Source organism: Lagopus leucura, unplaced genomic scaffold, assembly GCF_019238085.1.
Source record: "Lagopus leucura isolate 7727_CA_CO unplaced genomic scaffold, USGS_WTPT01 Super-Scaffold_73, whole genome shotgun sequence".
In the NCBI taxonomy this organism is placed as follows: Eukaryota; Metazoa; Chordata; class Aves; order Galliformes; family Phasianidae; genus Lagopus; species Lagopus leucura.
This window is the reverse complement of record NW_024962252.1, coordinates 80,712,530-80,729,701: the sequence shown is the minus strand read 5'-3', so window position 1 is coordinate 80,729,701 and position 17,172 is coordinate 80,712,530. Positions and strand designations below refer to the sequence as shown.

General features: G+C 40.8%; 1 protein-coding gene across 5 annotated transcripts in view; it reads right to left on the bottom strand.

Moving 5' to 3' along the window:
- The window catches only part of TRERF1 (transcriptional regulating factor 1), a 100,417-nt gene that overhangs the window by 18,079 nt on the left and 65,166 nt on the right, over positions 1-17,172 (bottom strand). For 4 of the 5 annotated variants that reach the window (XM_042885924.1, XM_042885914.1, XM_042885931.1 and 1 more), the window contains 5 exons: positions 13,799-13,896; positions 3,466-5,095; positions 2,844-2,890; positions 1,963-2,113; positions 804-1,052 (listed from right to left, as the gene is read on the bottom strand). In XM_042885924.1, the coding sequence (XP_042741858.1) occupies positions 804-1,052; positions 1,963-2,113; positions 2,844-2,890; positions 3,466-4,833 (1,815 nt within the window). In that variant the 5' untranslated portion in view covers positions 4,834-5,095; positions 13,799-13,896. The remainder of the gene's footprint in view (positions 1-803; positions 1,053-1,962; positions 2,114-2,843; positions 2,891-3,465; positions 5,096-13,798; positions 13,897-17,172) is intronic. The other variant, XM_042885945.1, reaches the window with a different exon arrangement.

Below are 17,172 nucleotides of genomic sequence, written 5' to 3'. Positions count from 1 at the left end.
TAGAGATAATACTGTAGAGTGCTTTATACTCCTCAGTAATCCCTTATCATGATGCAGTCTGCAAGTACGGATTCAAAGAAACGAGCAGCATCTATTCCTGTGCTGGAATAGAAATAAACAACACCACTTGCTTCAGGACTCTTCGGGAAAACAATAAAGAGCATTCTCACATCTCACTCAAGGGCTCATCAGTTCCTTGTGCTGCCTGACAACTTCAGCTTTATAGATGACACGAAAGCAGTAAGCATAACTATTTTTCCTATGTCAGAATTCCAGTGATTAACCCTTAGATCTAATGCATGCAGACAGAAAGGGAAAAACGACTTCATTGTAAAACTCAACCAGCAAGCTTCATACTGGCTTAGAGTGCACACTAAGTACTACACACTGCTTTCCTATTTACAGCTGAAATAAGAAGCACATACGTCTGATTTAAAAAACAGGAAGAAACAAAACTGCTGAATTTAAGCAATAACATAAAAACAAAGCAGCCTGAAAAGGAAAAACAAAACCAGTAAAAAGATACTAAATCCCTTTGTTCTAGTGGGATAGAAAGAATATCACATTCCAATTTCGAATGACTTGTTTTCAGCTGAAGTCTCAGTTCCTCAGTAAAGAGAAAATTAGTATTTTCCGAAGTCTGAGGAAGAAATGATACGATGCCACAGCCTTTTTTGCTTATTAGGCATCATTAAGATTCCAGAAAATGTTCTAAAATACGAACTTTTTAGAACACGGCAGCACTATAAGCAAAGGGATTTAACAGACACAGCAGACTTAGCGGCAAGAAACGCAGCACTCACAGAGGATGAGCAGGGGTTGGCCACTTTTGGACTGCACGGTGGAGAGAAAGTCATCTTCACGAGAACGGGCATCTCATCGTCTGACACAGAGCTGGCAGACTTGTCTTTGACTGTGGCAGTGCTGGCAGAGGGCTGCGTGCTGGGTTCGGGTGACAGAAGCTTTACAGGGACAGACACTGGCATGACGATGGGCGCGAGGCTATCCACCTCTTTAGGCAGCGGCTGCTGTGGTGGCTTCTCTCCTTCATCCTGCACAGACAATTAAAGGCTTTCAGCCCAAGCGAGGGAGGGCCACTTCTGGATTGATAAACTATGCAGTGTATGCACTGTGGCTGAGAAGAAGAGGCCAGGGTTACAATACAGAAAATAGCCTTGCTTCTTGGACTCTGCATTTGCCGTGAAGGAAGTTGACAGGTTACTTGACTCCTATGTAGGATTTAGCCTCAGTGACAAATAACCACATTAAGCATCTTTATAGGATCACTTGCAGAAGGGGCAATAAACACATGCTCTTCTTTTATCACTATAAAGGCGGCAGAATTCCCCATCACTCACGTAGAACCTGGTAGCTCTCTGGCTTTCTGTAGTACTCCCCCATCAAGAGAGAATTTTTAAAATATCAGGACACTGAAAAACTGGTCGATGGGGCAAGTTGTCTTTATTCAGAACAATTCAAACCCACATTTTTCATTTGGTATTTGTTGATACCTGTAGAACTACAACACTTTGGAAGAAAGCTGTCAAAGATTCAATAATCCTGCTCCTTCAGTTGAAGTCTGGGAATGCTTCCAATAAACATCCCTTAGTCATCTAAGTAGTCCAAACGAAAATAAGGAAGACTTGATGTTCCTGATATTTCTGATATAATAAACAAACACGAGGGGAAAAAATTCAGAAGCTTGTGCCATGATTTTGTAGAGTGTTTTCGTAATGTGCAGAGACATAAAGAGGCACAAATTTTGTTCTGTCCTCCACCATTTCTCACTTTTAGGTGAAACTGTAAATTATCAGAATTATTTGTGTGCCTCTACATAGATGGGGTGTGACATAAAACAGTGCCGAGGAGAACAGGTATGATAGCAAAGCAAAGCGTGGCAAAGCAAGCAAACATCAACATGTAGAGAAGAGAATCAAATACTGAAGTAAAATGAACGGCTACCTGTTTGAAATTAGGAGATGTTCTTACTCCTCCATGAGACCTCATGTGACCATTCAGAGCAGGCAAACTCTTAAACTCCTTCAAGCATACTGAGCACGTTAGCTTGCTCTTCCCATCAGCTCTCTCGGGAAGTGTTTCTCTGTTCAGGCCACTATTGTTAGTTGAAATTTTTTAGCATGGAACAGAAGAAGAGACATCAGTTTGGCATGTTCCTTTCATTGCAGAGGAAGATTTTCTTTTTGTCAAGGAAGTCAATAAAGTTTTACAGCTACACTTTTAAGAAGCCACAGGAAAACACTTGGTGAGTGCTCTAGAACACATGGGTGATAACCCAGATCAGTTGCTCCCAAGATACGGAGAAGGAAAGTTCTGAGTAGAACACACTTGTCAAAACATGACTCTTGGCATGGATAAATCCAAGAACCCAGGAGAACTAATGTGACACACCTTCAAATTCATTCATTCATTACGTCTCACTTGGACGTAATGTCCCTAAACAGGACAGACAACAATGTTGGAAGATACCTCAACCCTGTAAGGGTGAGATCTTGAAAAAAAACCAGAAGGTCTCTGCTGCTGAAGTACAACTGCAAGCCATGCACCATCAGTCATACTCTTAAAAATGCAGTGTTAAGTACGGACTGTTCCTTTATTGATTTGGATTGGTTCACTTTTTGTGGGCAAAGACAAAGCATTCAATTTTATTATGGAGGGATGGGGAATGGAAATCACACAAACTTATAACCACAAAACACTAGGATAAAGACGTTTCTAGAAAAGAAACATCTATGATCTTCATGGAGTGCATTCCTCTCTCTTCAAACTGCAGCACTCCTTTGTATTTCTTACATTTAAACCAAGAACACAAAAAAATATAATACCTTTGTTCTGGGGACAGTGGCTGCAGTCTGCCATCTGACAATTGCACCTGCCATTATAGGAAGAAAGTGGAAAAGAGGGGAAAGAAAAAACAAAAATAATTTTGCAGGAAATACTGATATATAAATGAAGGTTCTGACAGCTTTATTCTTGTATTTTGCATATGCTTCTACTAATATTGCATGCCTCTGAATTGAGAACCTTACATTTATCCAGCAAATCAGTACCTCCACGAGCAATGCTGGTACAAGCTTTCTTACACTCACCTCTTGTTTGAAGGTTTGCCTCTGCTGCAGTAGTATTATGTTTGGAAACAAGAAGCTAAATGTTTATGCACATTGAGGCATATGAGTGTTGAAAAATGAGCAGGAGCACCTCGACTCTGAGCTCCCCAAACTCTCTCATGAGGGAACCACTAGCCTCGCAGCAGCAGCTTCATGCTGCTGCCCACTGGCCCAAAGACAAGACAGCGATGTAGAACTCTGTTAACACAGTTCTCCAAAACATCCCAGCAATGCCCACTGCTCACATCTTGACTACCCAGCTCCACCGTAACATTTCATTTCCATACCTGGATGCTTTTCCACTGAACAAGTTTGAGCAGGGATCCAAAACGTCACCTACCTGAGGCCACCCAGGGCCGGAAGAGTCTTGCTGAGAGCTTCTGTTGTTCAGATGTGCTCCTGAGGATGGCAAAAGAGTTCGATGAGGTACAGTGTTACCTGCAGAATTGACCTCTGACCGCGCAGGATCCTCAGCTGTCCCCGGTGGAGTGAGGCCGACGTGGGAGTTCAGAGATGCAGCTCTGCCTTCACTTGTGTATTGCTTCTGCTGGTCGTGCTGCTGCAGCAAACCCTGCGGGTACAAATGCCTGTACTGTTCGTGCGGATCCTGATAGCAATACGGAGGCGCTGCTCCCAACTGGATGAGCTGCACAGGATGACTTGGATCCTGGGGGTACTGGTGGGGTTCATGCACAGTCTTTGGATCGGGCTCCCTGTGATACGGAGGAAGCTGCAGTTGCATTTGTTGCTGTTGTTGCTGTAGCTGCATGACAGGCTGCGTTTGGTAATACTGAGCTATTTGCATCGGACACTGCCTCTGCTGCTGCTGCCGAGTTGGCTGTTGCTGCTGCTGTTGGATCTCATGTATTGAGAGTCGCTGATGTCCCTGCTGTGGCTGAGCATAGTACTGAGTCTGCTGCAAGTGCTGCATCTGTTGCGGTAAGAGCTGCTGGGACTGCATTTGTTGAACGTGTGTCTGTCCTTGCTGAAACGCAGAATGAATCTGCATTTGTGACAAATGCTGCTGGTAGTCATAGTACAACTGTTGGTGCTGCATGACTTGCATTTGTTGCTTTTGCTGTGTGCTTGCAAAATTCTGCGTCTGCTGTGGCACTGGTTGATATCTTTGTATGCTGGAAGTTACAGGCTGTTGCTCAACTGCTGGCTTCTGGGACAGTAGCTGCCTGAGCGCGCTGTCACCAGAATTATCCGCCATGGAAGTCTCAGTGTGTAAAACCTGAGCCATGTTGTTGACTTGAATTCTCAGATTTTGGTTAGCAAATACTTGTGTAAAAGAGTCCAACTTATGCAGGACCCCACTGGTAATTTTTTGGGATCGATTTTCGCTGGGTTGAGAATAAGAATATTGGTATCCATCATGAGATTCTCCCTGCCCAAGGGGGCTCCACATAGCGCTTTGATTACTCAAATTGTTCCGCACTGGGACGTGGTTTCCTGAGCCAGAATGCGTCCATGTTTGTCTAAGTGTATCCATTGACCCAAGACTTTTTGAACCTACAGGCAAAGCTATACTGTCTCTTGAATCTTGGGGAAAGTGAGGGGAGAGAGGGGACGCCTGGGGAGCATCTATAACAGATGTCCCATAACTATGATTTAGAGATGGAAGGGAGTTCATTTGGTGTTGGTAGTATAAGTTCTCATTGCTGTTGGCAGTATGGTTAGTTTTATACAATTGCTGGTCCCCCATTTTTCGTCACTTCTATTCCAATCTTACAGGCACGTGAACCATTGAAATCTCTATGAACCCTGAGATAGCTGAGTGAGGGAGTGAGGGGAGGGAAGAGAAGCTAGGATTACTTATAATTCAGCATGTGCGTGTGCAACAGAAAGACTAAGATTTCCTCCAGTCTGTCAGTAATTCCAATCAGACTCAGCGTTGCTTCACATCTTCAAAAAATGGACCACAGCGCAAATCTTACACACAGTAATAGATTCAGTGTGCCAGGCATCTACAGAGTAAGAGAAAGTAAGAGTAAGTGTCAGCCTTCTACACGTTCTGTTATTGTTATTGCCTCAAAGGAAACCAAAATCTAATTCAAAATGCATAATCTTATACAAAATTGTAGTAGCTGGCCTACTCCAGTGCAGTTAAGTTACTTCATCTCATCCCATTATCCTGCTTCATATCTAGTTCTCACATAAAATCATTCTGCCAGATCCAAAAAGTCCCATTCTTTAAAACTGAGCTTTTTATTTCTCCTGATGCATATGAACACTTGAGCAGCTTTAGCTGGCCACATATTGCTCTCTTTTGACTAGCTTCAGACAGCTTACTATAAAGCCAAACCATCTTTTCTAATGCTGCTAGTTGTCAGAAGCAAAACACTCAGTTTATAACACAAAATAACAACAGATACCTCCACAAAGGCCCGAAAAGGAAAGTAAAACAAAAGCCAGGGCTTTGAACAAAGTTGACAGAACTCAGATTACCAGTACCTGTACAGGACCAACACCTAAAAGTACAAACAAAAAAGTGAATTGCTGCCCAGAATTTGCACAGAGAACTGCAGAGCTTCTCACAACTTCCAGGGTACTTACAACACATTCCAGTGGTACGAAAATACACTGTCACTGAAGATTAAGAAGCAAGACTAATGTTCACTGCTGTAACAAAACAAAACAACAGCAACAAAAAAATAACCCAAAAACCCAAACTACAATCAAAAATCACCAGCATATAGATACTCAAATGTATCTGTGCTTGTAGATTTATTTGGTTTTCCATTTGGAATCTGATTAATGCTAAAACCAAATAGGTCCTTAGAAATCACACCTTGGAAATCAGAATCAACAGAAATCTGTTAAAGTCATTCATCTTACACCAGGGATGCTGATTTCCAACTTCTGCTCTCCTCTCTCACACTTCTTCAGTTTGCAATATTTTAACAGACTAATTTACAGTAACTGCAACCATTTATCATTGTTACCATATAAACCACAATTCAAAGCAACATTTTAAAGATGCCTGTACTGTTTTCAACGAACAAAACAACAACAAAAAATAAAGGTATATTACAAGGTTGTTCCTGTTTTACGGTGGGAAGTGATCACATTGTCTAACGTTATGCACACATGCACAAAGGCACAGTACGCTTATGCACATACAAGTATGTTTCAATGCAAAATATTCTTCTGAACTTTAACAAGACCAAAAAAAAAATATATATTAGGCAACAACCTTAACCCTGCCCCTTTCCCATTTGGCTTTCTAAACATAATACTTTCCATCTCGGGCTCCTTTGTACTCATGTCTTTACCTTTTTAAACTCAGGAGAATCCTTGACCTGAATGAATAAATGTGAGGTCACCGATAAAGAAAAATTTAACAATTGCCAGATGTATATTAACGAGTTCTGTGCTAGCAACAGTAAATAAGGCTAATATTTAGCTGTGGGCACAAAAAAAAACCCTACTTTTGTTCTAGCATAATATAAGAGAGAAAACCATAGCTCCCAAATGAAGAAGGTTTTCAGTGTGTACATAGTTTTTGTGTAAGCAACCACTAGCATGTAACTTTTTCACATGACAAATGATGGCAGAGAGTAACTGCAAGTTTATTTCCCCTTTCAGAAACATACATTGCTTCCTATTTTCTCTGAACACACTCCCTTCCAAGGGAGTCAATGGTCAGGTTGCCAAAGATTTTTTAGCCACAACTCAACTTCAAAGAATGCCTATTTAAAGTTAGAAGGAGAAATTAAACAAAGCCTGCAAAAGCATTCAAAGGACATAAAAATAAACACTGTGCGGTATTTCACACTCAAAGGCCATCAACTTATGCAGGAAGAGGGGCATGCTACAAAGGAATATATGCATCTCCTTTCATGCCTGCCAAGTTCAGAAAGCTCAGCTGAGACTCTGAACATCTTTCCATGAGAATGGGGCACGAACGGATCAGTCTAGCTACCTTTTCCAGAGGAAGTATGTCCTATTTTCACTTATTGATAACATCAGAATTTACAATAGATGACTTTTTTTTGTTTGTTTTGTCTCTGCTTTTTAAAGTTTGTGTGAAATGAGAAGCATTAGCCAAATGACAAGAACTAGTACTGACACAAAGGCTCAGCTTCTCTGTTCTGAGCTGAGCAAACCCAGGGATCTCAGCCTCTCTTCATACTCCTGCCCTCTGGATTCATCACCATCTTCGTAGCCCTCTCCTTTGGACATTCTCTAATAGCTTTATGCCCGTCTTACATTGTACTAACCAAAATGCAGCCAGCCCTGGAGGTGAGGCTGCACAGCAGGACAACTCCTTCCCTCACATGGTAGCAGTGCTGGGCCTGGGGCACCGCAGGGCACAGTTGGCCCTTTGGTCTGCCAGGGCACACTGCAGGCTCACATTCAACTTGCTGTTAACCAGAACCCCCAGATCACTCCCTGTTGCACTGCTTCTCCAGAACCCCCAGATCACTCCCTGTTGCACTGCTTCTCCAGCCTCTCATTTTCTCTGTTCATATACCCAGGGCTGCTCCATCCCTGGTGCAGAATCCAGCACTGCTCTTGGTAAACTTCATGTGGTTGGTGATTGCCCAGCCCTCCAATTTGTTAAGGTCTCTCTGCAAGGCCTCTCTGCCCTTGAGGGAGTCAGCAGTCTCTCCCAATTTAGTGTCATCTGCAAACGTACTTAGCATTCAACTCCTGCATTCAAGTCATTGACAAAAACATTGAAGAAAAGTGGCCCCAAAATGGAGCCCTGAGGAACTCCATTAATGACAGGCCACCAACCTGACAGAACACCAGCTATTGTAGCCCCTTGTGGCCAACAGATCAGCCAGTTGCTCACTCATTACATATGTATTTGTGTAGCTGCAGCTGGACATTTTGTCCAGGAGGAAACAGTACCGAAAGCTTTGCTGAAATTTAAAAACATTACATCAGCTGGCTTCCCTTGGTTAACAAGGTGGGTAACCTTGTCATAAATGGAGATTATGTTCATTAAACAGGATTTTTAGCTGTTAACGTATTTTAAAAAGCCATTTTTCTTGTTCCCCACAGTACTGGCCACCTTCATCTCTAACTGTGCTTTGGCTGCACAAACTTTCTCCCTACAATGATGAAAAGCGTCTCTATAGCACTCCCACTTCGCCTGACCTCACTTCCAGTGGTCATACACTTTCTCTTCCTCCCCAAGCTCTAGGAGATCTTTGCTCAGCCAAGCCAACCTTCTACCCTGCCTGCAAGACTTCTGACACTTTGTAATTGTCTTCTCTCCTGCTGTTACGCAGTAGTGCTTACAAAGTGACCAGCACTGATGGACCCCAATGCCTTCAAAAACAGTTTCACAGGGGAACTTGCAAACTAGTTCCCTGAGCAGCCTTAACTCTGCTCTCCCCATACCCAGGGCTGAAGACTTGGTGGCAGTTTTTGTCATACTACCAAAGAATTTCAACTCGACCATTTCATGGTCACTGAGATAACATATTTTTTTCAGTACTTCAACAGGCTTAAATTCAAGGTCATGATGTTGTATACAATAGCATCTGCAATCAAGTTTAACAAAATGCCAACAGAATATATTGCTTGTTGGATTAAAACCTAACAAAATATCAGTGCTGTACAAAATATAATTAAGGCCTAAAAGGCAGAATTTAGTCTCTTGCCAACTGAGAAGCCATTGGCAATGCATTTCTACTTCTTGCAATGACAGGAAGAAAAGGTTGTTTTTTCTCCTTTTAAGCACTCATGCTTAAACACCTCTAATTGCAATTTGTCACAACAACAACTATTACTACTAAATGGTTAAATCAAACAACTCAACTTCTGAAAGCAGCAGCTTTAAAGCAACAATGGTTCTGCAGCTGTATGTTTTTCTTTCCAACAGCCACTTACACTACTCAACCTACTACATTTCTGACAGTGCGGATATATCCCAATTACGCAATCATTACAAAGAAACAGAAACAACTGTGAAAGGACAAAAACATTTCTGTAGACTGCCTGGGAAGAGAAATACCCTATTTAATATTGTGGATGATATCTGGACCCAAACTAATGGGAGTTCAATTGATTTCAGAAGAGACAAGGTTTCACTTCAACTCTTCTAATTTCAGTGTGGTCCCTGCAAGTTGCACAGCTTCTTTCTCCAGACTGAAAGCCACAAACATGCTTGCTGAAATGTCTTTATACATTTCAACCATCTTCCTCTTCAAACACAGGCAACACTAAGGCAATACAAATAACAGTCACTCCTAGAAGCACACCATAGCTTAATTCTGGTGTACATAAATGGAAGAATGTTCTGATGTTATCAGTCTTCAATAAAGATGATCTTTACATCCTTCATAAGTTATATCACTGAACAGTTAGAAAATCTTACAGAAGGCAGACAGCAAAATATCAAAGAGACAATAATTATTACTTACTTTACCAAAAACAAAAACAACAAAGAAAGAGCTCTATAACAGAACACAAAAACAGAAATCTGCACAACATGTCAACGTCAGTAAAAAAACATATCCAATACATCATTCTTTTGAACTCCCTGAATCCACATGAACTTCAGCAAGACAACCACACCAACTAAGTCACTGGTCACAAGTTGTGCCAGGTGCACGATGCAAAAGCAGGACTGAACGTCAGCCAATTTCAATTTCAGAACTGCATTAATGGAGAAAGATGACAAAAGACCATAGGAGAGCACATAATGAAGGAATTAGATGCATTAACAGACCATCAAAGTATTGTGACACTGATCTAAGCCACTGCAGCATACTGCATGGCTGCAAATCAAAATGGAATTGGATCCTACATTTTGTCCAATTCATTTCAAAATTAATTAATTAATTAATTCATAACAAAAACTACAAACTTTTAATAAATGAATGAACTACTGTTTAGTCTGAAAACAGAAGACAAGACAAGAAGGCAGAAGCAAAAACCTACAACTCCTTCACATTCAACTGGCTTCTGCGGGACAGAGCATTTAGAACTTCTCACAAGCAGTAGCATTAAGAGATGCTAATTTGCTGGGGCACAATGCAGCCAGGGATTATAACATTTTGGTTGAAATAAGTTTAACCAGCACTTTCAGCAATCTAAACAGCTTTGTTTTGTTGTGTGGTTGTTTTTCTCTCTCTTTTTCTTTTTTTCTTTTCTTTTTTTTTTTTTTTTTTTGAGTAGTAACTCAAGGCACGCCTACTTACAAAAATGCATCACAACTTTGAGTTCTCCCCACACTGGAGACATGTTTTAATCATGCCTTACTGCCCTTTAGTCGGACAGGCTGAGACACGGCTTTCTCACATCTGTATTTTCACTATTAGATTACAAGCTTCATTTTTAATCATGCATATGTCAAAATCCAAAAGCAGGAGTTCTCTGTTTTCCTCCTTTCTTCCTTTCAACTTTTTTCTACCACTTAGTTTCCATATAAACAAAGCAGGATTTATCTTATTCTTGGCCTTTTTATTGGAATGTTTTTACTGGCTTACTTTGTAATTCAGAAATGCGAGATCATCTGCTATGCTATGCCTACATTTAGCCAGTCATCACTCACATCATATCTGTCTCTGGATTTTTTTTAGTCCAGACACACAAATATACAGCAGTTCCTTCCCTGATACACTCTCTCCTGCTAACATGAAGTGCCAGGAACCCCTACTACCTGGGCTGCCTACAGTCCAGCCTTTAAGTAAGTGACAGCCCAGACAGGTATGATTTTCAGCTGAGCACTGCTGACATACAGTCAGTATTAAGAACCCAACAAAGAGAGTAGGTTTAAAAACCAGGAGAGAGCTATGTGAGAAAGGACATACCTGCATTACTCAAAGCCAGCCTCCAGGAGCAGAGCTGACACTGCCCCTACCTCTTAACTGTAGCAAATGGGGGATGCCTGCAAAGCACAGCAATGGGGGAGGAGGAGCGGTAGGTTTCAGAGCCCCTTGTGCTTCAGAACCACTGCTGAGATACCAGGTCTTCCTCCACAGCTCCTCGGTTAACCACAGTTCAAGCCCAAGCTCCATTTTTTTTGTTTGTTTGTTTGTTTGTTGGGCGAGAAAATAATCATGGGAGAAAAGCAGCACAGTACTGAAACAGAATGAGTAATTTCTAATGCCAAACAAGATGGCATTAGCAGAGAGAAAACAAGAAGAAAGATGATAATTCAAAGAACCAGACGTTATCCTATAGAAATTCTGAAGATGGATCAGATGTAACAATAGAGGCACGGACTGAAAACAAGGGTAAAAAGATACAGAATCATGGCTTGAATAAATAGCAAAATAACAATATGAATTTCAAGGACCAACTATAATTTATATAGCTATCTCAAGGATAAATACTCAGGGCTGAAAACCTTATCATCCCAGTCCTGGATAAAACCACTTGTATGTTTTGCGCTGCGCTTGAATTCTGACTTTCTGTGAATGTCAGAGGTCGCAAATCCATGCTCATATCTGCACATAAACACAAAGGTTGGAGCTATTAGGCGAAAAGACTACCACAGGAGTATGCTAGTGTAGAAGGAACAGGAATAAAATAATTGCAAAAGTGAAAAAGAGATGGAAAGGAACAAAAATACGTGGTATATTGATTTTACAGAAAGCACATAGGAAAGCCATATGCTCTTAAAATGGAAGGGGAGATTAGCTGCTTTTTAATATTAATGACAGTAATTCTTCAATAGTTGCACAAATCCTTCAAAAAATATCATTCCCTTTGCAGACGAGCTCTTACTGCAGTGCAGTGCAGTTGGAAAGGCTGGTAAGTCTCGTGTGGCTGCTCATTTGAGCTGTTCCCATTTCCACTCTTAAGAAAAACTAGAATGTCCTAATTCAGTTTAATAAAGAACAGATTGGACTTGGGGGAGGGGAAAGCAACAACGACACTGGGAGGGGAACCGAGCAATTTCTCCATTTCAATAAAGTTTAAAAATACAACAACAACAACAAAAAAACAACAGAAAAAACAACAGTTGATCATCTCAGGCAAGTTTCTAGAAAAGGGGGAGGAGAAAGGAAGACAAACAAGCAATAACATTTTCTTCTCCTTTTGATCTAAGTTATAAGCAGAAAATGCATTCTGAGGCACTGGTAATTTAATGAAAACTTTTCTCCTAAAACTAACAGCACTCTTGTTATTCAAGAAGAAGAGGCTGAAGAAGAGGCTGATTTCTAAATAAAGCCAGTAACTCGATTTAGTTTAAGGGAGATAAAGTTCCACGAGTCCCAAAGAAATGAAGAAAGCTGCTTCAGCAACCCAGATCATCTTTGTTGTCAGTTGAACAGTGCTACAGTTTTGAGCTACTTTGAAGTGTTCTCAGAACTGTGACTGAAGCAGGTAGCACGTTATTTCATAAAAATGACATATAAAATGGTGTGATCATCTCACAATACTGATGAAAAATCAAAACAAAAACCTTGAGTAGGGCCAGAAAGGCACTGGAATTGCATATCCCAAGACTAAGTGACCAAGAAGCTTACAGAAGACAGGATTTATTACAGGGGCTGATCAGCACTGACAAAAACAGATTTTTAATATTCACCAATACATTACTGCGTATTTGATCAAGGCAGAAGCTGTCTATGAAACTTCATTTGAAATGTCTTTACCCAATCCAGGTTTACTGACTGATTATATGAAAGAAAATGTAACAGCTGCTGCTGCTACATCAAGGGCAGTACTTCCATGTGTTTCCTGGAATATCAATGCGTCCCCTTATCCCTATTGCCCTCAAGTTCATATTCTAGTTTGCTGGTATTACTGAATTGTGTAATTTATTTTTCCTCAGCAAGTCCCCAGCATGAAGATCATAAGGATAGACAGGTTAGACTTTGCCCACTACTGCACATCAAAATCTCTGCTCACTAGTGCTGAGCTGGGAGAGAAGGGGGACATTTCATGCCTTCCCATTCAAACATAAATCCATCAGCTATCACTGTGGCCAGAGCAGCTGAGACACTATTTTAGCATAAGGTGAAAACCCTTATGCTACACTTCATCTGTTTCTTCGTGACTTCTACAGTGCTTATATTATGAAGCTTGTAAGGTGATCGACTTTTTCTGTGAATGTTGTGAAACAGTCAGAGAACATGGGCTGAGATTTGCAAAAACAGGTAAGAAGGAAACATCCTGAGACAGATAAACAGCTAGATAAACAAACAAACAAACAAAAAAACATTAAAAAAAGCAGGTAGAAGTAGCTTTTGTGAAATAGCATATGGATAAGTTTTCCGTAGGGAGGTAGCAGCTATTTTGAGCCACTGCCTCCCTCAAATGAGGCCAAGCTTTCCAAAATCTTGCCAGTGGACCCTCTGAAAAATCAATCCCTCTAAACACACTATGTTGGTACCTAGCTGTGGGGCCACAAAAAAACTGAATGGCTACGTGGAACTGAGCACCACAGCTTCTTTTCTTTTAATTATGGTAATGCACATTTTGTTTGTACAAGACGAAGCGGGCAATTTAGGCCTTTAGGAAACATATGAATGCATGGGAATCTCCTGTGCCATATGTACTGGAGCACATAAAATGTACTCCAACGTAGTGTCTTGGAGAATACAGTCAACATACAGCTAGCCTTATCTGAGAAGTCCATCAATAAGACTACAGAGACTCAGAACCACAAATTTTGAGAAACAGACAGAAAGCACACACCGAGCCTCATTACACAACCTAGCCTCATAGAAAGTGGACACATGATGTTCCAACAGTACCTGATTTTTGATTACTTGTGAGACTGTTGTATCTTGCTGTGCTGTCTTCGCCATAACATTTCATGCCGTTCTCATTCTGTGATCTCAAAATGATGTATCTAAACGTAAAGAAAAAGAACAGAAAACAATTTTTTAACCATTACCTTATAAAGTATCACCAACTCACTCCATAAGCAAGCCTGCAGAATGAGAATCCTATCACAACACAATCAAATATTAACTTCTATTCATTATGATATCTGTACTACTCTGTTATTCAACTCAGTATTGCAGGGGATATCTCTCAGCAAGGCAACTCCCTCAAAGAACAGCAAGAAACCCCGTTTCCATATTGATAGTGAGAGACTGCTTTATTGTCAAATCTCTGGGACACATTCATGGTCCTACAAATTACAAAGTAGTATCAGTAAATTCATCTTTTCTTCTTACTTACCTTGGCACCAACTGCAAAATGAAGAACAGGTTGACTCAAAAACTAAAACAAGATTGCACTTGTATCACAGACACTGTAAAGATTTCAAAGGATCTTACACTTCTCCGACAGGGCCCAAAGGCAGGCTAGATGTTGCCTCTGAGAGGAGACCTTGCTGTCCAACAGCTTGCAGCATGATTTAAACAAGAAGGTGTAGCATTCAGGAAGGGAGGGATTGATGACAGTCAAAGATGTGGGCAATACAATCACGTTGTCAACAAATTCAAAAGAGATACCTCGTCAAAGCATCTTAAATTATTTAAATAAAAGCGATGCATTTGCTTTGTTGGTGCTGCTGCCAAGACAGCTTTCAGGGAAGGCCATGAATGAATCACAGAACCACAGAATTCAAGGGGTTGGAAGGAACCTCTGGAGATCATCCAGTCCAACTCCCTGCTAAAATAGGTTGCCTAGAGTAGTTTACACAGAAGAGCATTCAGGTGAGTTCTGAATACCTCCAGAGAAGCAGACTTCACAACCTCTCTCAGCAGCTTGTTCCAGTGCTCTGTTTAAAGTTCTTTCCCGTGCTCAGATGGAACTGTCCATATTCCAGTTTCTGTCTGTTGCCCACTGACCTGGCACTGGGCACCACTGCAAAGAGGCTGGTCCCATGCACTTGACATCTGCCCTTTAGATATTTAGGTTTTGGAAAGCTGCTGCAGCCATGAGACAACTGTATAAACAATGTCTCACAGGAGAAGGACACAGGTAACACCAGGCAGCTTGATCAGTATTTTCCTCCTTTCACCCATTGGCTGTCATCTCCACACCTGATTCACCCGCTGAAATTACTCTCTAAAGGCCTCTGATAATAGGTCCTAAGCACCATGACATAATTGCATATAGCAAGAAGAAACTTGTTGCCAAATCCAGGAGTTCCTTGAACAGTATAGCTCCCCTCCCTCCCCCTGCCAAGGCATGGGGAAATGAATCCAAAGGGTTTCTTCACCCGGCCCAGCACTAACCTCTGCAGCCCATGGCATGATCCCCAGGAGCCAAAAGAAATTGAGGGGTTCACAGCACAATCCAAACAAATTTGATCCAAGTACACACTGCAGGAGAAAACAGAGCTCCTTACGAAGCCTAACCTATTCAAAATGTCCTTTTAAAGAACCCCTCAGCTGATAGTAAATAATGATTCCATTGCACAGAGACACAGGAATAACCAACTTCGGATGCAACCAAGTTTTTGCTTTTGAAGTTATTGTATTGGGTTAAAGTAACTACAATTTGTTCATGCCTGAATTTCATTATGAATGTGAGCTGAAATGCTGCAGATATCTCAGAAAGCAAATAGTTCATTAGCTGCTTGCAATCTATCTGCTGATGGCTTTTCTCAGTGAATCCTAAATTGAAAGTATAACTTCTTTAATAAATATGTTGAAATAAGAAAGGTTATTATAAAGTCTCATCTATTTACTGCTTTATCCATCTCATTTTTTATACCAGTATTTCATATCTTTAGATGCCCAATGAACCTTCCAGATGACTGACTACATTTGGAACAGGATATACTCAGAAACATACGGAAAGCCCATGGTTAACTCTGGTAGCAACAAAAGCTGTTCAACACAGTTGTTTAGAACTTGCCAAGATCTGTTTAAGCTTCATTAAAAAATAACTGCTATATCATGAGCATCGACCACAGTCACACTACATAGTCTTGCTTGCTTTTTAGTTTATCCATCTAAAAATGTCAAAGCATTCTGCAGACAGACCATCCCAGGCAGCTTCCAAGAGAGGCCAGCCCAACTGACAGTGAGAAAAGCAACAACAGCAATGCCCCAAAAAACCCTTTCCTTATTTTGTATTTCTTTTTGCTGCTTTTCTCTCTACATCACCTTTTTGCTCACTTCTTTCATTATATTGATTTATGCTGCTGAGTCATTCACCTCCATCAGCAGAGATACAGTAATACCCACATGCAGATGTATGGAAATTAGCAGGCACATGCAGAGCTCTTTTGCGTAATACCACAGGTAAAGAACAAAACTTTGGGCACCTCAGAAACAGAGGTAGCAAGCTAATGACTAATAAAACACTGAAAATAGTCCCAGTGTAATTAATGCAGAATAAAACCAAGCACTGCGAAAGTACGTAAAACTCACAAATGATGTTTTGATTCCTTGAAAATTGATTTCATTACATTTTCACCAGTGTCTCATTTTTTAAGTTTGGATTCAAAAACAGTCTAAATTAATATTTCTTCACCATATTCTTTGGTTTTATTCCTACCCCACTTCCTAGATTCTAGATGGAACCTAAGCAGGGTAAGGAGAAGGGAAGGGAAGTCTTCAGCAACATTTACAAATTAAGAGCTAAGTCAGAGATCAGCTATCCCATACACACAATATAAATTATTCTTCTCTCTTCATTAGGATTGATGACACTGCTGGAAAATAAGGAGCACATAATACCTTTTATGGGAATGTAAAGCACGAGCGAATTAGTACGAAGAGAATGCAACTAAATCAATTTCTCATCTCAAGATAGTAATGAAGGCAATTTCTTGAACTCAACTACATTTATACCATATTGATCAGCAAAGCTTCACACTTAAAAGTTAAACTAGTTATTTTTTCAGGGATAAAATGGAAGCTGTCAGTAAACTCTAGGCAAAATACCAAAGGATCAGGAGCTGCACACAGACCAGCTATGTTAAGCTTTGGAAACACAAAGCTTTCAGCTACCTGCAAGTTACTAGACAATGTCACAGGAAGACATCTAAACAGAGGCTATGTTAGTGGGTGCCTTCAGAGAACAGATTAAAGGAGAAGCAAAAGACACACAGGATCTCTATAAGGGATAGCATAAATGCCAGCACTGGTTCCACCACATATGGTTTTACCCTGTGGTAGCAGCTCAGGGTCAGCCTTTTTTCTGCAACACTTCCACTCCCCTC